Here is a 26,714-nt window from a genome sequence, read left to right on the forward strand (position 1 = left end):
CTCCTGGATCAATTGTTAAGTAGGTTCCCTCCTGACCGCCAGAGGCGGTGCTGTAAGCACTGACAGAGAAGCTCTGGCGGTCATCCGGGATTCATAGAACCGTAGTTACATACGTAACTTTCGTTTTCTGATGAGGCTCAGTCAGCAGTGAAAACCTTTTAAACAATTGATCCTGGAGCGTCATAGAGACCACTGTGATGGAAAGTAAAGGCACCATGCTGACCACTCATACACCCACTGGGTTACTACAAGGTCAAATACCCACAAATATAAACTATTTTTCCACATAAAAGTTACATAATGTAGCTTTAAGACACAAGGACATTAACAAACCTTACACTGAAACAACATCCGCACTAAGCTTGGACCAGAACTCAACAAACTACAAACAAACCATGTAAACAGAGTCCTCCCAACAACAGAACTCATTTAGATTAAATCTAAAATATGAACAATGCACTTTTAAGTAAGACACAAGGACATTAACAAACAGAAAGAGAACCAAACATTACATCCTCTTACATGACACGCTCTCACAAGTACCAGAACACTACATCATGTCTGAACCAGTACCTGTGAACCAGAACACTACAGGAAAGTTCACATGAATCAATATAACAGAACCACTGTCCTGTGAGTCACAACATGGTCACAGCACCACAGAAACAACAAGAGTAAACATAATGCCTTTTTAAAATACAAAGCCTTTGAACTACTCCTGTTCATCACACACAATCTCACACAGAGAACCAGAGCAAAATACTATACTGAGGCTAACTGTGTCTAAAAGTGGTCATAGACAGATTATAATTAAATGCAGATAAGGTAAACAGGCAAAGATGGACAGACCATCACTTTAAAGCCACACAGTGGAAACATTTCAGATTATACAAGCAACTAAAAACTATTGTCACTTTAAAACATACACAAACAGATCAACTTAAAGGTCCTATATCATGCAAAATTGACTTTTTGGAGCTTTTAGCCATGTTGTTATGCTATTTCCTTATCAAAAACACCCCAGAGTGGTCTGTGGCTTCATTCACGCAGCTCTCAGTAATCCTCCTGAATCCTGTTCTCTGAGCAGCTGCTCCTCCCTCTCCTGGTGAACGACTGAGTGTTCAGTTGTGTCGTAACAGCGACAGCAAAGATGGACAGACCATCACTTTAAAGCCACACAGTGGAAACATTCCAGATTATATGAGCAACTAAAACCTATTGTTACTTTAAAACATACACAAACAGATCAACTTAACTGTTGCACAAAACTGTACAATAAAAACGTGACACTACAGGACTAAACAAGAACCAGAACTCTGCATGGCCTACACAAACAATAAGACCCACCAGGGTCAGACTTTATTGTAAATAGAAGACCTGCCATATTAAAATGATCCACAAAACACAGAACTAAACCAAGTCTTCAACAGGACTGTCATCATCACTGCATGAACATTCACATGACTTGATAAAACTGTCCACAACATTAAAGATGTTTAAATCATGAACTGAAACACGTCTAATGCAAACACAGCTCAGCACAGACGTTTTCTTCAAACAAGGACAAACACGTGTGAAACATAACCCTAGTCAGAACATTACATTTATATCACACACGCTCTCATAGCATTTATCCTCACGTCACACAATAAAACAGGCTGAGCAAATGACCTGCAATACACACAATGACCACCCAGAGCACTGCGCTTCAGAGAATATGTACTCCTGTTCATCACATGCAATCTCACAACAGAGAACCAGAAAAAAAGCAAACAAATAGATGCCAACTGTGTCAAAACTGGACATTTTCACACAACACTACAGGCTACACCAACAAAGACTTGTTCCCCACAAACAGCTAAGCTACTAGAACAAAATAGTTTTAAATGATGATTTATTTGTGAAGTGTCACAATCGAGCCAACAAGTCTAATGCAAACACATTAGCAGCATCATATCTGACACAAAATGGCGGCTGTCCTTAAACACATAGAACCTCCTCTCACAAGTACAAACCCTACATCAGGTCTGAACCAGTACCAGAACACTACAGTAATGTTGACATGAATCACTATAACCGTACATTTATAGGTAACACTTTATTTTACACTACCACTGATACATTGTACCTGCCACATTTAGTACAGTGTAATCTGCTCTGTAACCATGTGTTATGGTTACATAGAACATTACATTGTACTAAATGTGGCAGGTACAAAGTAATCAAGGGTAATGTAAAATAAAGTGTTACCCATGTATATTCACATTGCAATAAAACCGCCTGAGCAACTGTCCTGCAGACACAAAATGGCTGCCTATTACAGTTTTGTTCCTTTAGTAACACAGAAGGTTTAGTTTACCTCCTTCACTAGTTTCGATCGCTTCCTGTGATCTTCTTCATCTCCCTCCTTCCAGAGGAAGATCACAGGAAGTGATTGAAACTAGTGAAGCAGGTAATCTAAACCTTCTGTATTACTAAAAGAACAAAACTGGAATAGACTTAACCTAACAAGACAGTATGAACCTTTTACAAAGACGAAATGGCTGCCCACAGCACTGCACTTCAGATATTATAATATAAACACCTGTACATCACACACGCTACCACAGCAGAGAGTCAGCAAAAAACACCACCACACAGAGGCTAACTGTGCTCCAAATTTCACCCAATGCAAACAGGCAAAACCAAGAACAAAGACTTCTTCACAACAGTTTTAAATGATGATTTACTTGTGAGGTGTCAGAGTAAAAACAGATCAAATGTGTGTATTTGACCTTGTAGTGACCCAGCGGTTGTATATGAGTGGTCAACATGGCACCTTTACTTTCCATCACAGTGGTCTTTAAAACACTCCTAAAAGTTACACAATGAAGCTTTAAGTAAAACACAAGGACATTAACAGAACGAGAAACTAGCCTGAAATGTACAGACCATCACTTTAAAGCCACACAGTGGGAACATTCCAGATTATATGAGCAACTGAAAACTATTGCCAATTTCAAACATTCACAAACAGATCAGATAAGCAATTGCAAAAAGCGGACTAATCAGAAATACACGATGCAACTTAAAACACAAAACACCAACTCAATCTTAACCTAGAACATCAGAACTAAAGCAGAAATCTTCATAGAGAACATGTGCAATAAATCTGAATGTTCCACATCATGAAAGATGACAAGTCATGAACCAACAGGTCGACAGCATTGGCTGCAATAACAAACAGAGGAGCAGCATCCTCCCCCTCACAGCAGGTCTGAACCATAACCTTAGTCAGAACATTACACAATTACATTACATTACCTTCACATCACACAATAAAACAGCCTCATCACACACGCTCTCACAGCAGAGAAACACAAAAAAACACATCACCACAGAGGATCTAACTGTTAATAACTGGACCATTTCACCTAATGCAAACAAGAAATAAGAGTGTTCCTCACTAACAAAACAACTTCAATAAGATAGTGATTTGAAAAGGATAGAAAAGCCAACTTAATCTCCATAAAATCAGTTTTTAAAAAAACATGCTATTTTGTTTAAGAAACATTAGGTGTTAAGTGACACTATAAAACTGTTCCAAAACATATTTACAACATGACGAATAAAAAAAGATGAACCAGCAGGTCTAATGCAAACACAGTCCCAGAATCAAAATGGCGGCTCTCCATCACACAGACACCTCTCACGAGGAGGAACATTAGGTCTGAACCAGTACCACACTGAGACTGGACCATGAGCCAGGGTCAGACTTTATTGTGAATAGAAGACCTGCCATATTAAAATGATCCCCAAAACACAGAACTAAACCAAGTCTTCAACAAGACTGTCATCATCACTGCATGAACATTCACATGACTTGATAAAACTGTCCACAACATTAAAGATGTTTAAATCATGAACTGAAACGTCTAATGCAAACACAGCTCAGCACAGACGTGTTCTTCAAACAAGGACAAACACGTGTGAAACATAACCCTAGTCAGAACATTACATTTATATCATCACACACGCTCTCATAGCATTTATCCTCACGTCACACAATAAAACAGGCTGAGCAAATGTCCTGCAATACACACAATGACCACCCAGAGCACTGCGCTTCAGAGAATATGTACTCCTGTTCATCACATGCAATCTCACAACAGAGAACCAGAAAAAAAGCAAACAAATAGATGCCAACTGTGTCAAAACTGGACATTTTCACACAACACTACAGGCTACACCAACAAAGACTTGTTCCCCACAAACAGCTAAGCTACTAGAACAAAATAGTTTTAAATGATGATTTATTTGTGAAGTGTCACAGTCGAGCCAACAAGTCTAATGCAAACACATTAGCAGTATCATATCTGACACAAAATGGCGGCTGTCCTTAAACACATAGAACCTCCTCTCACAAGTACAAACCCTACATCAGGTCTGAACCAGTACCAGAACACTACAGTAATGTTGACATGAATCACTATAACCGTACATTTATAGGTAACACTTTATTTTACACTACCACTGATACATTGTACCTGCCACATTTAGTACAGTGTAATCTGCTCTGTAACCATGTGTTATGGTTACATAGAACATTACATTGTACTAAATGTGGCAGGTACAAAGTAATCAAGGGTAATGTAAAATAAAGTGTTACCCATGTATATTCACATTGCAATAAAACCGCCTGAGCAACTGTCCTGCAGACACAAAATGGCTGCCTATTACAGTTTTGTTCCTTTAGTAACACAGAAGGTTTAGTTTACCTCCTTCACTAGTTTCGATCGCTTCCTGTGATCTTCTTCATCTCCCTCCTTCCAGAGGAAGATCACAGGAAGTGATTGAAACTAGTGAAGCAGGTAAACTAAACCTTCTGTATTACTAAAAGAACAAAACTGGAATAGACTTAACCTAACAAGACAGTATGAACCTTTTACAAAGACGAAATGGCTGCCCACAGCACTGCACTTCAGATATTATAATATAAACACCTGTACATCACACACGCTACCACAGCAGAGAGTCAGCAAAAAACACCACCACACAGAGGCTAACTGTGCTCCAAATTTCACCCAATGCAAACAGGCAAAACCAAGAACAAAGACTTCTTCACAACAGTTTTAAATGATGATTTACTTGTGAGGTGTCAGAGTAAAAACAGATCAAATGTGTGTATTTGACCTTGTAGTGACCCAGCGGTTGTATATGAGTGGTCAACATGGCACCTTTACTTTCCATCACAGTGGTCTTTAAAACACTCCTAAAAGTTACACAATGAAGCTTTAAGTAAAACACAAGGACATTAACAGAACGAGAAACTAGCCTGAAATGTACAGACCATCACTTTAAAGCCACACAGTGGGAACATTCCAGATTATATGAGCAACTGAAAACTATTGCCAATTTCAGACATTCACAAACAGATCAGATAAGCAATTGCAAAAAGCGGACTAATCAGAAATACACGATGCAACTTAAAACACAAAACACCAACTCAATCTTAACCTAGAACATCAGAACTAAAGCAGAAATCTTCATAGAGAACATGTGCAATAAATCTGAATGTTCCACATCATGAAAGATGACAAGTCATGAACCAACAGGTCGACAGCATTGGCTGCAATAACAAACAGAGGAGCAGCATCCTCCCCCTCACAGCAGGTCTGAACCATAACCTTAGTCAGAACATTACACAATTACATTACATTACCTTCACATCACACAATAAAACAGCCTCATCACACACGCTCTCACAGCAGAGAAACACAAAAAAAACACATCACCACAGAGGATCTAACTGTTAATAACTGGACCATTTCACCTAATGCAAACAAGAAATAAGAGTGTTCCTCACTAACAAAACAATTCAACTTCAATAAGATAGTGATTTGAAAAGGATAGAAAAGCCAACTTAATCTCCATAAAATCAGTTTTTAAAAAAACATGCCATTTTGTTTAAGAAACATTAGGTGTTAAGTGACACTATAAAACTGTTCCAAAACATATTTACAACATGACGAATAAAAAAAGATGAACCAGCAGGTCTAATGCAAACACAGTCCCAGAATCAAAATGGCGGCTCTCCATCACACAGACACCTCTCACGAGGAGGAACATTAGGTCTGAACCAGTACCACACTGAGACTGGACCATGAGCCAGGTCAGAACACGACAGTAAAGTTAACATGGATCAATAAAACAGAGCCCTGTTACACATGAGACACAAAATGGCCGCCCGTGTTATGCAGATAATAGCACATGGAAGAGACGTAATGGCCGCCGGAGCATGAGACGCAACTTCAAAGGCACAGTGAAAAAAGCCTACTAGCCGCATTAGCATATGAAGAAAACATGAGGCTTTCATCCACAACTAAACGAAAATCAACCTAAAGCCAATATTAATGAATGTGGTCGACCTACAACAGCGTGATAGCACATTTAGCATCTTTATGCCATTATTTTAGCTCTATTATGTGATCACTGAACACGTTGCACAGGGCACAGTGACATAGAAAAAAAGCCTGCTAGCTGCATTAGTATATGAAGAAAACACGAGGCCTCCATCCACAACTAAACGAAAATCAAACTAAAGCCAACATTAATGAACTCTGTCAACCTACAACAGCGTGATAGACATTTAGCCAACAATAAGCATCCAGCAGAAGTAAATTAAATCACACAAAAGCCAGCCTTAATGCACAAGGTCTTCAAACACCACCTGCTAGCAACATTAGCATCTGAGAACAATAGGCTAACAAACAAAACTAAACTTAATCACAAAAAAGCTAGCACTTTAACCCAACATTTGAAATAAACAGCAATAAAGAGAGTAAAACATTGTTTTTTCTTACCTTCTCCTGGGAAAGTGGCTCTTTGCTGAAGTCAAAGACGATCAGACGGTCCTTTCTCCAGCCGAAGAAGATGTCCTCAATCCAAAAAAAAAGTCCACACAAAAGACGATAAAACTCACAAAAGACTACAAAAGACTAACAACCAAAAAACAGTAATCCAATGATCCGATGATCGCAAAGGCAAGCCAAAGGTAGAGAGGACAATTCTGGTTCAACCACAAGTGACTTCTCCTGAAGTCTGGAACGCTCTGTCCTCTCCCTCTTCTATTTATAGACTCCAGTGAGTCACAGATCGCGCCGTCTCTCCACCAATCAGAGCGGAGGGAGGGGAGGGTGGGGCTCGTGGGGGAGGGGAGGGGCGCTGTTACTGGGCAGAAAATACACAGGGATGGGAGGGGCTGAGGAGACGTGCTCTGTGCGGAGCAGAAACAGACACAGAAACCGCCTCCGTTTGGACATGATTAGTTTAGTGAGTTTAAGGACTACAAATATAAACCAGGACAGGAGAGATTATTTGTTTCTGAGATACTTATATCTGCACAAGAGCTGTGTGATCAGGGGAGAGTTATTTTATCACAATTCTTAGTAGATTTCTGTTTCTCTTTGGCTCAATGGTTAATCACTCAGACTGGAGTTTGAGAGATGTAGTTTCTAAACTGGGAGTTCTTTGTACTTTATATACAGATATTATACAGATATACTTTTACTCCTGTGATGACGTGATTTACAATAATTAAATAAGACATGTATTATACTGATGGAAAATATTTGCTCTTAAAGAAAGGACAGAAAGTGGCCAGAGAATGCATATTTGCATTTGCAACAATAGCATGTCATTTATTGAACATTTAAGTCGTTTTTTTGGGGGGGGTTACTCACATAAATCAACACAGAAGCTAAATCTGTGGAATAGTGGTTCATTGATGACAGGTGGAGATGCATAATGAGATCCTGTGTTTGCCTGATCGCTCACATGATTTAATCACACTTAATGTAAGTAAAGTCAGAAATGCCAGGCACGTTGGTGCTTTCTGTATGTGTAGTCACAAAGTTTTACTCAATGTTAAAATGATTTTTATTTTTTTGAAACATGTGTTCCATTTGTGGGAAATAAAAAAGGCGCGACAGCGCCACCTACAAAAGTGAAAATACTCCCATGAAAAAAAGATAAACAGTATATTGACCCTTCACCCCTGGACACAACAAATGTAAACCAATGACAGTGGGCGCGATAGCGCCCCCTCTAGTTTGAGAAGAAAAAATGCATTGGTAGTCAAACAATTAGTTTGTAGGAAATGTATGTAATTTGGCAGAATAATAGTTGATGGCATCCTGATAAAATAAGCTAATAGGAACCACACGGTGTTTTGTACGGTGTTGCCATGGAGACCACTGAGGCCCACCATGTTATTCTGACGGGACAGACACATAGATCTCACATTATACAACATTACAGCGCGTTAGCGCCCTCTATAAGGAGCTTGTGGCCAGTGGTCATTGAAGTACGGCCGTACAACGCTGCTTGTGAAACAAAAAAGATTTGGGGCGCGCTAGCGCCCACTACAGGTTGGAGCCATTATTCGCATGGACAGGCTAAATATTTAGTTTTGACAAAGATTAATGGCACATCAGGGCAATAAAATGTAGTTGGCGCGTTAGCGCCCTCGGTAGGGTAGGGCAATGGAGATGCAACAATCGAGGCACAGACGGTGGTCAGTGAAATAGAGCCCGATGCTGCTTGTGAAATTAAATAGATTATGGGCGCGCTAGCGCCCTCTGCATGTTGGAGCCATTATTCACATGGAGGCAAAAAATGCCGTTTTCATGTTTACTGACAAAGATTAATGGCACTCAAGGGCAATAAAATATAGTGGGCGCGCCAGCGCCCTCTTCAGGTGGGTGCCATTATTCACAAGGACAGGCTAAAATGCAACTTTTCGTCTGTGTTTATTGACGGATTAATGGTACATCAGGGCAATAAAATGTAGTGGTGTTACAGAGGCGCTAAAGGAGGCACGGCCCGCGAGGGCCGTTCGATGCCGCTTGCGGCTTTAATTATTCTTTCTTTCTTCTTCTTCTGCTCTTTGAGCAGGAATTTGACCCCCTGAACATAGTCGAAAACTCACCAAACTTTGCCCAAAATTCAGGTCCGGTGAAAAATTAATTTAAATGTGTGTTTTATATCGGGGGGAAAAAAAATGGCGCGACAGCGCCACCTACAAAAATCAAAATACATTGCGCCAATGGGGGAGGGGCCGAAGTAAAGTTTGTCGTAGAGCGACGAGATTCGGTACAGATATTCGTCATGTGACGACAAAAAAAAAATATTATTGTGGCCACGCCCCCTGACAAACCGGAAGTCCGCCATTTTGACAGGAAGTCTGGAGAATGCTGAGTCAGCGTTTTCGCTGACGTCGCATTTTAACCAACTCCTCCTTGGGCGTTTCACCAAATGAGCTCAAAATCGCTCCAGTTCATCTCAAGATGTGGGGCATCAAAAGTTATCCAAATTTTTTGTCTATGTTTTACGGTTTGTTTGCGGCGAAGCCGCAATCTTTCCGAAGTATTTTGCGATTCATCAAAAACTAAAAATCGCTCCCATTCGCACAAACAAACTCCGATTAAAAATCGGAAATATACATTTTGTTGACCTTTCACCCGTGGACACAACAAATGTGAAAAAGTGACACTGCGCGCGATAGCGCCCCCTCCAGGTGCAGAAGAAAAAATGCATTATGGGAAAAAATTTAGTTTGTCGGAAATGGATGAAATTCGGTACAAAAATAGTTGATGGTGTCCCGATCCAAAAAGCCAATGAGACCCATATCGTATTTTGTACGGTGTTGCCATGGTGACGCCCGGGGGCCCCCCATGTTATCCAATGGGGCTGACACATAAATCTCACATTATACAAAATTACAGCGCGTTAGCGCCCTCTGTTAGGAGCTTGTGGACAGTGGTCATGGAAATACGGCCCGTTAGGGCCGCCTGATGCTAATTATGAAATTAAAAAGATTATGGGCGCGCTAGCGCCCTCTGCAGGCTGGAGCCATTATTCACATGGAGAGGCTAAAAATGTAGTTTTGATGTTTACTGACAAAGATTAATGGCACATCGGGGCAATAAAATGCAGTGTGGCGCCCTTGGGTGGGTTATGGCGCGGCAATAGAGGCGCTAAAGAAGGCACGGCCCGCGAGGGCCGTTCGATGCCGCTTGCGGCTTTAATTTAATCTTTCAGTCCATTTCAAATCAATATAAATGTCGTTCTCCTCTAAAGAGTGAACAGGGACTAACTGCTGCTGTGTTTTCTCTCCGTCAGATTTCACTGAACTCTCTCTGGATCCAAACACAGCTCACAGAAAACTCAAACTGTCTGACAACAACAAGAAGGCCACACGTGTGAGAGAAGATCAGCCGTATCCAGATCATCAGGACAGATTTGAGAACTGGCCTCAGCTTCTGTGTGACTCTGGTCTGACTGGGCGCTGTTACTGGGAGGTCCGGTGGAGAGGAGTGGTTTATATATCAGTGTCTTACAGCAGAATCAGGAGGAAAGGAGGAGATTTTGACTGTGGGTTTGGACACAATGATCAGTCCTGGAGTCTGTTCTGCTCAAAAGATGGTTTCTCTGTTTGGCATAAAAACAAACGAACCCCCCTCCCTCAACCCGGCTCCTCCTCTGGGACAGTAGGGGTGTATGTGGACTGTGCTGCTGGCTCTCTGTCCTTCTACACAGTCTCCTCTGAGGAACTGATCCACCTCCACACCTTCAACACCACCTTAACTCACAGCCTGAGCCCTGGGTTTATGCTCTGGACTGACTCCTCAGTGTCTCTGTCAGACTGAGGATCAGAGTGTAGGGTATATACTAAATACGCTTACGTATGGGTCTTTCTATATTTCGTTGTTACGAGGTAATAGATAAGGAGATTGTTTGGGAATAAAATTGTTATGACTAAACTCTATCTAATTTGAGTAAAGTGTAGTTCAAAAAGGGGGCACCAGCCGAAATTTTCGGCAAATTTAGAAGGCTTATACAGCCGATAAATGTATGATTTGATTGATTAATTAATCTGAAGTTAGTTAAGTTCTTGACTCCTTTAACTACTGCTTGAAACCAAAGTACAAATACACTATGAAACCCAAACCTTAAATGTGTTGTATATTTATTAAAAAGGACACACAGCAAATCTTAAATCATCACGTTATTCAGATGTAATTCATAACAGACATTAGAATGATTTAACAGATTGGTGAAGCGCCTTCTTATATTGATCTAACTAAATATTAATAAGGTTTGGCCCTGGTCGAGGGTTAATGGGGCTATAAACGAAATCACGCAATAAAATTCAAAAGGGATTGTTTAGCAACAATGAGTTAGCTCTTGACACCGAAGCACTTTCACAGCTTGTTGGACAGCGAGTTTTCACCTGGAGGCCGGGAAAGGTCGACACCAGCGGTTAGGAGGTTGCGGGTCCGGTCCGGGGTCGTAAGCCTGGAACAGCGCCCGAGTGAAGCCAGGTGCGCTGTTTACCGGTCCGCTGTTTTCTCCTCGCAAAAGTGGTCTCCGGAGGCTCTCCTGGTGGTTTGGTTCGCTCGTCAGGCCCGGCGGCTCCCCTGGTGTTTTGGCTCGTTCAGGCCCCGGCGCGTGCACGTGGTTTGAGCGCGCACGCTGGTGTGAGTGCGGGCGTCTGCTTTGGCTGCGGTTCTCCGATGAGAATCAACAAGAGCTGGCTCAAATGTTGCGGTTGCAAAAATTGGTGATCAAAAACGACGTTACAAAATCACGATTTTGTACGTAAAGTCTCTGTTTTACGATAGAACTTGCTCCCGAAAGTAAAGGTTCGACTGGAAAAATACGTATATGATTATTAAGATTAAAAATGGACAAAAAGGGTAAACTAAGGAAAATAAATGAAAAAGAGAAATGCGAAGTTTTGGAAAAGTAAAGGACCACGTGGTGGTCTGAAAGTGAGCTTGTTGCTTACCAATGGTGTAAGCAAAACGGCAAACAAAGGTCCTGGGGGTGTGTTTCCCTAGGCAGACGCTTCATCAAGCTGTTTTATCTTTAACATGCAAGAACAGTGTTACAAAATAACGACACCTCACATATTGACATCCAGATGAAACACACATATTACACATGGAGAGTTAGTAACAAAAAAAAAAATACGGTCGGCAGCACCCCTTCTGTTTCACGTCCCGGTGTTACCTAGAAACAATGAAAATTAGAGTCTTTGATCTAGAAAAAAATTTGGATTTCAGTCCAACGAGGTTCATGTGCTACAAGAGTCTCAATTATACAGATGAGTTTCAGTCACATGACCTTTTCCTGACATTCCTTTCCCAGTTCATTGATAAAAAAAAAAAAGTAAATCATTAGAGATGTTTGTAAATCTCCTTCAGATAAATAAATAAAATAACTAAACCGTATGAAGGGAAACTCTCGGTCACGTCTTTGTCTTTTTCTAAATCCTTTTGTTCCAGAATCCTGAGTTCAACATCTGTCATTAAAAAACACTCAATAAATGAATTAATAACATTGATTTAAATATGTGGCCAATGCAAAGTGGATTTATTATTTGCACATGTTCAACTTTTTAAAGCAGATGGAGAAATCTGAAAGTAAATAATAAACTCGTCACTTCTATTAATGTGTTGTTAATTTGTAAGTTACAAATTCCCTCGTAGTGTGGAGGGTCTCGTAGTCCCAGCCTCCGTCATGTGCAACTTCTACAGAGGGACTATAGAGAGCATCCTGACCAGCTCCATCACTGTGTGGTTCTTCTACAGAGGGACTATAGAGAGCATCCTGACCAGCTCCATCAGTGTGTGGTTCTTCTACAGAGGGACTATAGAGAGCATCCTGACCAGCTCCATCACTGTGTGGTTCTTCTACAGAGGGACTATAGAGAGCATCCTGACCAGCTCCATCACTGTGAGGTTCTTCTACAGAGGGACTATAGAGAGCATCCTGACCAGCTCCATCACTGTGAGGTTCTTCTACAGAGGGACTATAGAGAGCATCCTGACCAACTCCATCACACTGCCTCCTGCTGAAGGAGCCTCCAGCGCATCGTGAGAGCAGCAGAGAAGATCTGTGGAGCTCCTCTCCCCTCTATTAAGGAGATGTTCTCGACCCGTCTCACCCACAAAAGCCGTCAGAATCACCAGGGACTCTTCGCACCATCACACAGTCTCTTCAAGGTAACGCCTTCAGGGAGGAGACTGCGGAATCTACGGGTCAGTTCCAGTCGACTGAGGAGCAGTTTCATCCACAGGGCCATCGGGAAGCTGAACTCCCTGCCCTCCCTCATTCCAAAGCAAAAAGTCTCTGTCAATTTCTATCCTGGAGAAGATAGATCGGCCGATATTGTAAAATCCACAAAAATCGGCCTTGTATATCAGTTGATTGTCTTTACCTGCTGATTGAATCGTCTCCATGGTTACGCATACATTCCATCCACAAAACCTGAAACCCTAAACACCATTGATCCTGGTCATAAAGGCCACTGATGGAAAGTACAGGCATCATGCTGACCACCCATAGGCTACAGCCGCCGGGTCATTTAAGGGTTAAAGATGCACTAGTGTCAGTTTGGTTGGACTAATTATACAAGGACTTTTTCACAACAGCAGAATGGCCAGCTGTTTTTTATTAGTTATATTGTTTTTATTTGTTTAGAATTGACCAGAATGCAGGAAAATGAGTGTGTTGTGTCTGTTGCTGCTGCTCTGCTCTCTGTCTGGAGCTGAGATCACTGAACAAAGACAAGGAAGTCCAGAGAGTGTGAATGTGCCGGAGCCTCATCCTTGTCTGTCAGACCTCCACGCTGTGCTCCGAGAGACGAGCGCCAAACTGGCCGAGAACAGACTGATGATCCAGCAGCTGCAGACGCTCAACCAAGGTGAGAATGAAGCTTTTGCTCCATCTTTGTTCTGTTCTAACTGGACTGCTCTCTCTGTCAGAACAAAACGCTAAACTGGCTAAATATGAAGTCAGGATCGAGGAGCTGCAGACGAGGATGGAGCAGATGCAAACACTTGACCAAGGTGAGATTAAAGACGACACTTCTCTCTGATACGGCAAAGTGTGTTTGAGACAATTTGTTGCTTTGTTCTTGACTGATTTAAGACTCATTGTTTTGCTTCAGCTCAAGCCTCTGGACTAAAGAGCTTAAAGACTCGGACCAACGAGACTGAAAACCAAGTGGAGTTTCTGAGGAGAGACAGAGCAGGTGAGACTTTTACTGATGCTTTGGAACCAAAGGAAGAACATTAAAAACTACAGGAATGTTATTTTCACAAAAGCATCGAGTTCAATCTGTGATGTCCTTGTTAAACTTCTCATTCCAGTGGGACAAGTGGCTTTCTCTGCCTCTTTGTCGGAATCAGGCGAGCAAAGGCTTGGACCAATCAACGCTCACACCACTCTGCTGTTCAAACGTGTGGTCTCCAACATTGGAAAGGCCTACAGCCCAGACACAGGTGAAGGAACTGAAATAATGTTACAGTGAAGTGTTCAGCAGCAGCACTACACTACAGTCAGGCCCATAAATATTGGGACATCGATCATCATAATCCACCACAAAAGATTTGAAACACCTAAGATGTCCTTAAAGTGCAGGAAGTTCAGCTTTAGTTTGAGGATATTTAAATCAGGTGAACGGTGTAGGAAGTGTTTTTATGTGAGCCTCCCACTTTTCAAGGGACCAAAAGTAATGGGACAAAGCAACAATTATGAATCAAACTTTTTATTTTTCATGTTTGGTTGCAAATCCTTTTCAGTCAATGACAGCCTGAAGTCCAGAAGGCACAGACGTCACAGACTCTGGGTTTTATCCCTGGTGATGTTCTGCCAGGCCTCGACTGTAAATGTCTTCAGTTCCTGCTTGTTCTTGGGACATTTTCCCTTCAGTTATGACTTCAGCAGCTGAAACACTGCTCAGTTGGATTCATGTCAGGTGATTGACTTGGCCATTGAACAACATTCCACTTGTTTGCCTTAAAAAGCTTTGGCTTTGGCTGTAGTTTTGGGTCATTGTCAGGGGCGGACTGGCCGTATGTCCATTCTGGAAGAGCACAGAAGGGCCACTGGCTCTAGGGCCACCGGTCTGGCCTCTCACTTTTCTCCTTAACCTCTCACACCCTGCCGTAATCGAGCTTTACCCAAATCTAAAAGCTTAAAAGAAAACCATCCAAAAACGAGGGTGAAAACGAAACAAAAATGTGCCGTAAAAGCAAAAAAAAAGTGACAAAAACACAACAAAATGTGACGAAAACGTGACGACAAAGCAAAGAAAAAAGCGATGAAAAAACAACAAAAACATGAAGAAGAAAAAAATGAAAAACTAGAGACAAAACAACACCACACAACAAAAACACAACAAAAAAGTGATAAAAACATGACAAAAATGCGGCGACAAAAAGTTACCATCACTTTTCTAGATTTTAGCTTACAAATGAGGCGTTACAGTGTTGCTCTCCAGTCAAGAAGCTTTTAGATTTGGGTAAAGCCGAACAGGAGAAAATGCTCTCTGTTAATACGGGAGGTAAAAGGTTAACATGTCTTTGTGGAAGTGTCGCATTTACGCTAATTTGGGCCAGGCTGGTCAGAGTCCAGGGCTGTTTTTCAGTCCCAGTCCGGCCCTGGTCATTGTCCATCTGCTCTGTGAAGCATTTGGCTGAATATGAGCTCATAATATTGGCCCAAACACTTCAGAATTCATCCTGCTGCTTTTGTCGACAGTCACATCAGTAAATACATGCCCTGATGCTGCACCACCATGTTCCACTGAGGAGGTGGATGTTGCAACAATATCCAGAATGCAAATCTCACTGAAATGAACTGTGGACGTCTCATCTGCTCCTCATCAATGTGATAATGAGGGAACAGCTGAGCAGCCACTTTGTCCCAATACTTTTAGTCACACACAAACCTACATTTCCTACACTGTTCATCTGAGTTGGATGTAAATTAAAGCTGAATGGAGTCGCTCTGCTCCTGGAGGCCGGAGACGTGGTGTTTCTGCGTCTGTGGCAGAACCATGTAATCTCTGATACTCAAAATCACCACAGCACGTTCAGTGGTCGCCTGCTGTTCCCCATGTGAGACTCTGGTATCGCTGTTTTTAACCACTCAGGATGTGGCGTTCATGACCAGCTCTTTAGAACGGCTCTTTAACATCAGAGACCTGGATCAGTGTGTTATAAAAATGAGCTGTGCATATTTAAGAAACAAATAACGATGTGAGCAACAATATATGTCATGAAATAGTGATGATAAAAGGTTTGAATAAAAGGTTTAATCATTGGTTATTGAGAAGGTTTGTATTTTAGAAACTTATAATAGGCTTGTTGTTGAAGTACTTTGGTTCATATAATCACTATACTCACTTGTTGAATGTTATAATGAAAGATAGACTGTGGTGAAAATAGAACGTGAACGGTCATTTATTGAAGGGGGGGCAATATGGTGGGTTTTTCCCAAACCATCGTCAGAACTCCAACCGTTACATTCACTGCAAATTAAACAGTTTATGCAAATCAATCACAAAAGCTTCTAGTTAAACATGTTGTTGTTGGTGTTTTGTTGTTTGTTTTGTTTCAACTGGGCCACACTCAGTATAGGTCAGATATATAACTATGCATTTTAATTAAATATGCTCAAAGTAAAACACAGCCTTCATCACAGCTTTCTATTGACGTATTTTCATTTATTTTATACATATATTCAATAAAAAAATAAATAAAATGATATTATGTTTTTAGAATGTGCAGCGGGCCAATTAAAAGTGGGCCGCAGTTGGCCCACGGGCCGTAGTTTGGACACCCCTGCTTTAGAGTAACCCGCCCAACACTGGCCTTTTGTTGTGAAAGTTTGTCAGACCGGAAGTGCTCTTTTATTGTGAAGGCAGGAATGACCTCTTCACTGAAGGAAACAGGTGAGGCTAATGAGCGCGACCCGACCGCGCCGCCCCCGGGCCCCCACGGAGGAGCACGCGGTACAGATCGTCATTAAAAGTTTTTAGAGCCGCCATGAGAACAAATGTGGACAAATGCTGCTTCTGGAGGGAGTTATGGAATCATTCAAGAGGAGCCGAGCTGTGTTAGAACAGAAAAGAAACCGCTGAAGACAACTATGAAGGTAAGCTACATGCTAATGTTATGCTAACACCAGCTAAAGCGGCGCTAACAGCGGCTAAATGCTAATATGGGTAAAATCCCTTTATAGCACAGAGGTATGATGTTGTGAAATATTAAATCCTATGACCTGCGTGTGGATAGTGAGGGCTGTCCACTCTCTCCTCACCGGAGGCCAGAGTCTGTTCAGTCACATCAGACGCGGGTCAGACGCGGGTCAGACGCGGGTCAGGCGCGGGTCAGACGCGGGTCAGGCGCGGGTCAGACGCGGGTCAGGCGCGGGTCAGGAGCGGGTCAGACACGGGTCAGGCGCGGGTCAGACGCGGGTCAGGCGCGGGTCAGACGCGGGTCAGACGCGGGTCAGACGCGGGTCAGGCGCGGGTCAGACGCGGGTCAGTCGCGGGTCAGGCGCGGGTCAGGCGCGGGTCAAACGCGGGTCAGACGCGGGTCAGGCGCGGGTCAGGCCCGGGTCAGACTCGGGTCAGCGCTTTGGCCACAGCCAGAGGTCGGTCCCAAAACCTGGACCTGGTCAGACCGGTTTGACCCTGGCCTTTGTTATGGAACAGTGTTAATTTGACAACATATTTGAATGTAGTTTTAGTCTTCGTCTAAATGAACTAAAGGAGCTAAAATGTAAAATGATGTTTGAACATTTACAATCATCAGAAATGTGTGAAATCAGGAGCGACTGAGACTGAAACACGGCCCTGACTCTGACCTGGGCCCAACACTTCCACAAAGACATGTTTTAACCTCTTAGCCCCCGCCTTAACCCAGCGCCTTTTCTCCTGTTCAGCTTTACCCAAATCTAAAAGCTTCTCACCTGGAGAGCGACAGTGCAACGCCTCATTTGAAAGCTAAGACCTACAAAAGTGATTGTAACTCGTCATGTTGTCGCCACATTTGTCATGTTTTTGTGGCTTTTTCATTCCTTTTTTCATTGCTTTTCGTCATGTTTTCTCCACGTTTTTCATCCTTGTTTTTACGCTTTTCTTTGAAGCTTTCAGATTTGGGTAAAGCTCGGTTAAGGCGGGGGGTAAGAGGTTAAGGAGAACATTGAGAGGCCCGTCTGTGCTCCTCCATTTTAAAAACAATGTCAGTGTTATAGGTTTTTGTAATAAAATGTGGTTTCTCATCTTTAAAGAAGTGAAATATGGAAGAAATGTGTGTAAACTGCAGCGAGAACGACAGATCAAACCAGAGGTTAATCTGACCGATAGAAAAATCCTCACCTGGTCCAGATTTGTGTCTTAATTATTCTAGATTTCGAGTGGCGGCTTGGTGAGGTCTGGAGTCATGTGATTTTAAATGCTTTTCTTTCAGAGAATCCAGCGCTGGATCACGGACTGAGGACTTTCTGACCAGAGGAGCACAGGGTGAGTAAACTCTGCTGGAGCTAAACATCTGATGAAGACGTCACCGGTGAGTGGCTGCTGGTTTTGCTGGTTTTGCTGGTGCTGCTGGTTTTGCTGGTTTTGCTGGTGCTGCTGGTTTTGCTGGTGCTGCTGGTTTTGCTGGTGCTGCTGGTGCTGCTGGTTTTGCTGGTGCTGCTGGTTTTGCTGGTTTTGCTGGTGCTGCCGGTGCTGCTGGTGCTGCTGGTAGGGTTAGGGTTATGGTTCGCTCTTGCTCTCTGGATACTTACGCACATCCATATTATCTTTCTCACACACTCTGTCACTTTCCTCCCTCCTCCTCTCTCCTTCAACCTCTCTCCTCCCCCATCATTGATGCTACTTTGCTGGACGAGCGTCTGATGAAGATGTCAGCGGTGAGTGACTACGTTTATATGATACATCCTCCGCATACATACGCACGCACATTCATACTTTTCTCACAGACTCTCTCACTTTGCTTCTCTCTTCTACAACCTCCTTCTACATCCACACATTTACCTCGTCCATTTACATCCTTATATGTAGAGCTGCACAATATCAGGATAAAACATTTGACTAAACTGTTGTCATGTAATATGTGCCATTTAATTTAAAGACAGTTTGTAAGTCATTTGTTTTTCATCAAATATTAGGGAAACTTTTTCTTTTACGTCGGAGGTAAAATAATAAATGTGTCCGTCTGTAGTAATTTAGCGACAGATTGTGGCTTCTTACATAGAGATATTATTTTTGTAGTACATTGTGCAGCCCTACATTCATCCATGAGTCTCTGATGCTTGTGTGAATTGGCTGATTCTGGTGTTTCGTTCATGCCGGTGAGGAGTTGCTAATGTTCATGTTTAAGCTATGATAAAGACGACAGTTTGACGTAGAAAAAAGAGTGAGTGTATTTGCAGATGTGTAGGTGTGCATTGAGTGTTACCCCAGGCTCACATTAACTACGGTCCGGGTTCGGTCCTGATCCAGTCCGGGTTTGCCCCAAACTGCCACTCACAGTGAGTCCGGCTGACACTGTGGCTCCGCCGGCTCCGGCGCCAGACGCTGCTCCAGGCACAGAAACGGCACTCGCGAGAACAGAAGTGCTCGCGGGTTTCCCTCTTGGTGTGAGTTCACGTGATGATCAGCCCCGTGTACAGGTAGTTTTTGTAAACAAAATCCGTATTTGCCAGAACGACGACTCTCCCAGTGAAGTGGAGGCTTTAACTCACTAGCGCCCCCGTGTCACCGGTAATGGAGGAATGTTTACATTTCCGACGTTACGCTAGCGTACAGGTGGTAAACCAGACCAGATAAGTCGTGATGCTAAACTCTGTGGGCCGCTGATGCTAAACTGTCTTGGTTGCTAATGCTAAATTCTATGTTAGCTGCTAAATTCTATGTTAGCATCTGATGCTAGCCTCTGACTGATGGTCGCTAATGCTGAACTGTGTAGGCTGCTGATGCAAAACTCTAAATGTGTTGGCTAATGCTAATGTCGCTAATGCTAAACTTTGTTGGCCGCTAATGCTAAATTCTGAAATGTTTACCGCTAATGGTACACTCTGTTAGCAATGTGTTAGCTTCTGATTCTAACCTCTAGCTGATAGCCGCTAATGCTAACCTCTGACCGCTGATGCTAAGTTCTATGTTATCCACTGATGCTAAATTTTGTATCGGCCGCTGATGTTAAATTGTATTTGCTGCTAATGCTAAATTATGTGTTAGCTGCTGAGGCAAACCTCTGACTGTTATCCACTGATGCCACACTATGTTGGCCACTGATGCTAAACTCCGTGTTTGCCGCTATTGCTAAACTCTACTAGCTGTTGTTGCTAAACTCTGTTAGCTGCTGATTCTAATTTCTGACTGCTGCTGATGCTGTGTTGGTCACTGATGCTATACCCTGACTGTTGGCCACTTACAGCCGCTAATGCTAAACTGTGTTTGTTTCTGATGCTAAACTCTGGTGGCCGCTGATGCTAAACTCTGAATGTTAGACTCTGTTAGATGTTAATGCTAACATCTGTTAGCTTTTGATGCTAACCTATGACTGACAGCTACTAGTGCTAGCCTATGACTGATCGCCGCTGATGATGAAGACGTCACCGGTGAGTGGCTGCTGGTTTTGCTGGTGCTGCTGGTTTTGCTGGTTTTGCTGGTCGCCGCTGATGCTGAACTTTGACTGCTAAATTTTGCTGTTAATGCTAAAATCTGTGTTGGCTTCTGATGCTACCCTCTGACTCATAGCTGCCAATGCTAACCTCTTACTTTCTGTCGCTAGTGCTAAACTGTGTTAGCTGCTAATGCTAACCTCTGACTGTTATCCACTGATGCTAAATTCTGTGTTTGCCGCTAATCTCAAATTCTGACTTAGCTGCTGATGCTAAACTATGACTGTTTGTTGCTGATGCTAAACTCTGTTAGCTGCTAATGCTAACCTGACTGTTTGCTGCTGATGGTAAATTCTGTGTTGGCCCCAACGCTAAACTGTGTTGACCGCTATTGCTAAACTTTGAATGCTTAACTCTGTTAGCCGCTAATGTTAAATTCTGACTTTTTGCCGCTGATGCTAAACTGTCTTGGCCACTGATGCTATACTCTGTTTTGGCCAATCATGCTAGACTCTGTTGGCTGCCGATGCTAAAACATGTTGGCTGCTAAAGGTAAATTCTTTGTTGGCTGCTGATGCTAAACTTTGAATGTTGAAGTCTGTTCGACACTAATGCTAAATTCTGTTTTAGCAACTGATGCTAACCTCATCCTCCTGGACCTCAGCATTCGACACCATCAGCCACTCCAAAAAATCAAATCCAGCCTCAACATCACCGGCTCTGCTCTGTCCTGGCTTCAGTCCTACCTCACAAACCGGCAACAGGTCATCCACATCAACAGCTGCTCCTCCTCCATCGCCCCCTCTCTCAGGGTGTTCCCCAAGGTTCGGTGCTCGGTCCTCTCCTCTTCATCCTCTACCAAAAAAATTGCCATGATCTGTGGTGTCCCCCCTGGGTCAATCTTGGGACTCCTCTTATTCAACTTGTACAGGCTTCCATTGGGTCAGCTAATAAACAGCAACAGTGTGTCAAACCACAACTATGCAGACGACACTCAGGTCTACGAGTCACTGATACAGGTGAACATGGGCCTGTAGATACTCTCTGTCACTGATACAGGTGAACATGCGTCTGTAGATACTCTCTGTCACTGATCGAGGTGAACATGGGTCTGTAGATACTCTCTGTCACTGATACAGGTGAACATGGGCCTGTAGATACTCTCTGTCACTGATACAGGTGAACATGGGTCTGCAGATACTCTCAGTCACTGAAACAGGTGAACATGGGTCTGCAGATACTCTCTGTCACTGATCGAGGTGCACATGGGTCTGCAGATACTCTCTGTCACTGATACAGGTCAACATGGGTTTGTAGACTGTAGACCCATGTTGGCAGAGAGTCATTGCATCCAACAGATCAGTTTGTGGAGGGAACAATACTTTCTCCAACTAAATTCAGACAAAACAGATCATTGTTTTTGTCCCACAGACACAAAGGCAAAGTGTTATCAGTCACCTTGAGTCTCTCTCTCTAAAACCAAAAAATCAGGTTTGAAATCTAGGAGTGATCATGGACTCAGACCTGAAGTTAAACAGCCACATCAGAGCAATAACTTCGGCAGCTTTTTACCATCTGAAAAACATGAGCTGACATGACCCGTCGGGTCGTTAAATTCTCCTTTGATCACGGGGCGGGTTAAAAAATGCCGGTCATGGGCACTCGAGCCGCCGTACATGCATTTATTGAATTCAGTCACAACTTATTCCGTCATCTTTACAGCAGGTTTTTGCCGTAAATATACGTCGGATTTTCATAAGGCAAGCAACGTTTTTCTCTTGTGTGAAGTTAGCCCCCCATAGTGTCCGATGTGCTTCAAAATGGTGTCATTCGTTTGTGCACATAAAATTAGCGTTTGTGCGCACTTCGTTTTTGAGGTATTGATTGACTGGAATCCTTTCGCAGTCGATAATTGGTTTTCATGTTCTTTATCTTTCATTAAACTTCCGTCTTTTTCCTGATGTTCAGCAGTTTTAAACTTTTCCAAGACCCGAACAATGACACAGACTAAGACAAGATCAGACCAAGACCCATACCAAGACCGGACCAAGACCACAACTAAGAACCAGACCAAGACCTGAAACAAGATCAGACCAAGACCTGAAACAAGATCAGACCAAGACCCAAACCAAGACCGGACCAAGACCACAACTAAGAACCAGACCAAGACCCATACCAAGACCAGACCAAGACCACAACTAAGAACCAGACCCAGACCAAGACTAGACCAAGACCCGAACCAAGACCTGAACAAAGATCAGACCAGGACTACCTCTTCCTCTCCCTCTTGCACAGCGATCTTCTGAGGGAGAGAGAGAGAGCGTGAGGGTTTGACACGGCGGTGCTGTTAATACGGATCATATTTGTAACCCGTAATTTTTAAAAAATAGAAAAAAAATAGAACATCGTTGCACGACGAGCTATGTCGGGTTAAAAAAAACCCTGACTTGCACATCACTAATCGATAATGTTTATGTTGATGTTTTTATTGATTTGATCTGTTTTCTTGTAATTTCTGTGAAGCACTTTGAATTGCCTTGTGTATTGTGCTCTACAAATAAACTTGCCTTGTAAAAAGAATTATGAAAACGGAAACGAGGATGAAAACTATACAAAAAAGCAGCAAAAAGTGACACACAAATGTTATTTAAAAACACAACAAAATAAATAAAAAACAACAAAAAATGACGAAAAAAACACGACACAAATGCTAAAAACATGACAAACGTGGCAACAATGCATGAAAAAAGTTTCATTCAGTTTCAGTTTAGTTTCCGAATGAGGAATTATACACTGTTGCTTTCCAGTTTAGAAGCTTTTAGATTTGGGTAAAACCAAACTGGAGAAAATGCGCTCAGTAAAGGTGGGGGATAAGAGGTTTACTTGTTATCTGCCAGTTCAGGGTTAGAGTTGGCAACTATTCATATCCAAAATCCCCAAGTGTTCACAACTTACCTCACACCATCACCTGAACCCCTGACCCTAAACCGAACCCTGACAGTCAGGAACAGGTTAAGGTCCTGCAGATCCCCAGGCCGACGTTAACCTCCCGACAGCAGATCAGTGAAGTCTTACCTGGAGCAGCCTGTGGTCAGTCTGAGCTCAAGCCTCTCACAGTCTGCACTGGACACCGGAGCTGAGCTGGACCCGTGACAAGAACCAGTGCATCAACAGCACTTTTACTGGAGACACTAAACTCCACACGCTGGATACAATAAAGCATGAAGATATGAGACTGTAGGAGCTGCTGTAGGAGCCGCCCTCATCACTGTCTGCTGCATGAGCCTCTCCTCCTGTCATCTGTCTGCAGCCCCGCCCACCTGGACTCAAGCCCCGCCCACCTGGACCGCAGCCAATCCAGGTGTGGCTCTGAGTAACACGAGGAAGAAACGCACAAACCGCTCTCTCCGTCAGACGCACTTTTCTCTGGGACACGGTGGACTCTGTGGATCCGCTCAGGTTCGACTGCTCTCATCATATTCAACCCCTGCTCTGGCATAGACCTGGTTCAGATCTGGTTTAGTCCTGGTTTGGTCCTGGTTTTCTCTTTAGTCTGAGTCTTTCTTCCTTCATTTCCTTGACACCTTGATTTATTGACTTTAATCAGATCTGAAATGCTCAGTTTCATGTTTATTATTTTAGCTGAGTCGTGTTTATCACTATTTTCTAATCAAACTATAGTTTAATCTCTGTAGCTGTAACACTGAGGTGTGGCTGTCGTTGGCACTGTAGGTCTTTACGATTTGTCAAAATGAGACATGTTGAGACTTGGGACTAATCTGATTACTGGCAGGGCTGTATATTGCCCGATACAAAAAACATGCATGTCATTCATATTCTTTGAAAAATTAAATATGTATGTATGTATGCATGTATGCATATAAATAATATATATATATATATATATATAACCCGGCCCCGGATAAAGCGGAAGAAAATGGATGGATGGATGGATATATATATATATATATATATATATATATACACACACACACACACCTATACAGTTGCTACTAGTAATTCTCAATGACCTTGTGTCAGAAATGTTGAGGCTTGTCTCTCTCTGCTTTTTGGCACTGAATGATACTGTATGTGGTTGATCGTTTATCACAGACTGTCTTCCTGATCTAATCTTCATGACCATAGACTCATAAAGTGTTTGCATTCACCTTTCAGTGTCTGTTATTTTGATTCTTAGTTTCCCTCAGTCTCAGAGCGAGTCAGAGCTGGACACACGATGGAGGAGAGAGAGTTCAGAGACGACGGAGCCTCTAAAACCACTGACCCCAAAGCTCAGAGGTGAGATCCACCACTGTCCTTTATATCAGAGTCTCTAACTCTGTCCTTTATATCAGAGTCTCTAACTCTGTCCTTTATATCAGAGTCTGTAACTCTGTCCTTTATATCAGAGTCTCTAACTCTGTCCTTTATATCAGAGTCTGTAACTCTGTCCTTTATATCAGAGTCTCTAACTCTTTCATTTATATCAGAGTCTCTAACTCTGTCCTTTATATCAGAGTCTCTAACTCTGTCCTTTATATCAGAGTCTCTAACTCTGTTCTTTATATCAGAGTCTCTAACTCTGTTATTTATATCAGAGACTCATGCTGACCTAAAGTCTAACTCTGAAGAAAGGCAACTCACATTTACACTGAGAAGGTTGGAAGGGCGCCCCCTTGTGTCACCTTGCATCCAAATGCCCGGAACATGACAGTGGGTCAAAATGACCCGCGAAGGCAACATGAGGGCTAAAAGTACATTGGTTCAATGGAAATTTTTAAATTAGCTCATATCTGCTAATGAAGAGTTTTAAATTGACTCAATGAACCTTTGAACATTCAAGTCAGGAACATTTTTTTGTTGAACCAATTTAAAATATTCACAGTTACAGATGAAACATTTATAGTTGGACTAATGAATATATATCATTATGAACAACTAGCAAAATGCAGATGTAAATGATTTCTATACATTTTGCAGATTAAGCCAATGTTTTACTTTTCTCAGTGTATGTTTGCCACCATTGGCCCACAGATGTTTTGCCACTTTTGGGCCACTTTTGGTATTTTGTATATGGGCCATATTTGGTTTGCCTCTGGTTATTCCGGTTTAAACTATCCTGGAACTGCCATGTCTTTGCCATAAGTGGCCCATATATGTGTTTTCATTAATGGGCCATAGTTGGTCATTTGCATGTGGGCCACATTTGGTTTACTGCTGGTTTATCTGGAGATATTGAAGCCACACGTGCCATGTCTTTGCCATAAGTGGCCCATATATGTGTTTTCATTAATGGGCCATAGTTGGTCATTTGCATGTGGGCCACATTTGGTTAACTGCTGGTTTATCTGGAGATATTGAGGCCACACGTGCCATGTCTTTGCCATTAGTGGCCCATAAACGTTATTCCATTAATGGGCCATGTGTTGTTATGTTTTACATGGCCCACTTCTGGTTTACATCTGTTTCCCGCGGGCCACACCAATGCCACAAGTGCCACATCTTTGCCTGATGTGGGCCACATCGGCTTGTTATCTGGGTTATATCAGAGTCTCTAACTCTGTCCTTTATATCAGAGTCTCTAACTCTGTTCTTTATATCAGAGTCTCTAACTCTGTCCTTTATATCAGAGTCTCTAACTCCGTCCTTTATATCAGAGACTCTAACTCTGTTCTTTATATCAGAGACTCTAACTCTGTTCTTTATATCAGAGTCTCTAACTCTGTTCTTTATATCAGAGTCTCTAACTCTGTCCTTTATATAAGAGTCTCTAACTCCGTCCTTTATATCAGAGACTCTAACTCTGGTCATTATATCAGAGACTCTAACTCTGTTCTTTATATCAGAGTCTCTAACTCTGTCCTTTATATCAGAGTCTCTAACTCTGTCCTTTATATCAGAGTCTCTAACTCTGTTCTTTATATCAGAGTCTCTAACTCTGTCCTTTATATCAGAGTCTCTAACTCTGTTCTTTATATCAGAGTCTCTAACTCTGTCCTTTATATCAGAGTCTCTAACTCTGTCCTTTATATCAGAGTCTCTAACTCTGTCCTTTATATCAGAGTCTCTAACTCTGTTCTTTATATCAGAGTCTCTAACTCTGTCCTTTATATCAGAGTCTCTAACTCTGTTCTTTATATCAGAGTCTCTAACTCTGTTCTTTATATCAGAGTCTCTAACTCTGTCCTTTATATCAGAGTCTCTAACTCTGTCCTTTATATCAGAGTCTCTAACTCTGTTCTTTA

General features: G+C 42.4%; 1 protein-coding gene across 1 annotated transcript in view; it reads left to right on the top strand.

Annotated features, from left to right (window-relative positions):
- Positions 1–11,985: 11,985 nt before the first annotated feature.
- LOC306960569 (NACHT, LRR and PYD domains-containing protein 3-like) overlaps positions 11,986–26,714 on the top strand; it is a gene marked incomplete at both ends in the record, with an annotated part of 29,162 nt that continues 14,433 nt past the window's right edge. The window contains 7 exons of the mRNA XM_079553002.1: positions 11,986–11,992; positions 13,667–13,750; positions 13,812–13,895; positions 13,997–14,080; positions 14,199–14,330; positions 21,100–21,293; positions 24,668–24,768. Coding sequence (XP_079409128.1) covers positions 11,986–11,992; positions 13,667–13,750; positions 13,812–13,895; positions 13,997–14,080; positions 14,199–14,330; positions 21,100–21,293; positions 24,668–24,768 — 686 coding nt within the window. The remainder of the gene's footprint in view (positions 11,993–13,666; positions 13,751–13,811; positions 13,896–13,996; positions 14,081–14,198; positions 14,331–21,099; positions 21,294–24,667; positions 24,769–26,714) is intronic.

Source organism: Gobius niger (genome assembly GCF_951799975.1).
Source record: "Gobius niger genome assembly, chromosome: 3".
Taxonomy (NCBI): Eukaryota; Metazoa; Chordata; class Actinopteri; order Gobiiformes; family Gobiidae; genus Gobius; species Gobius niger.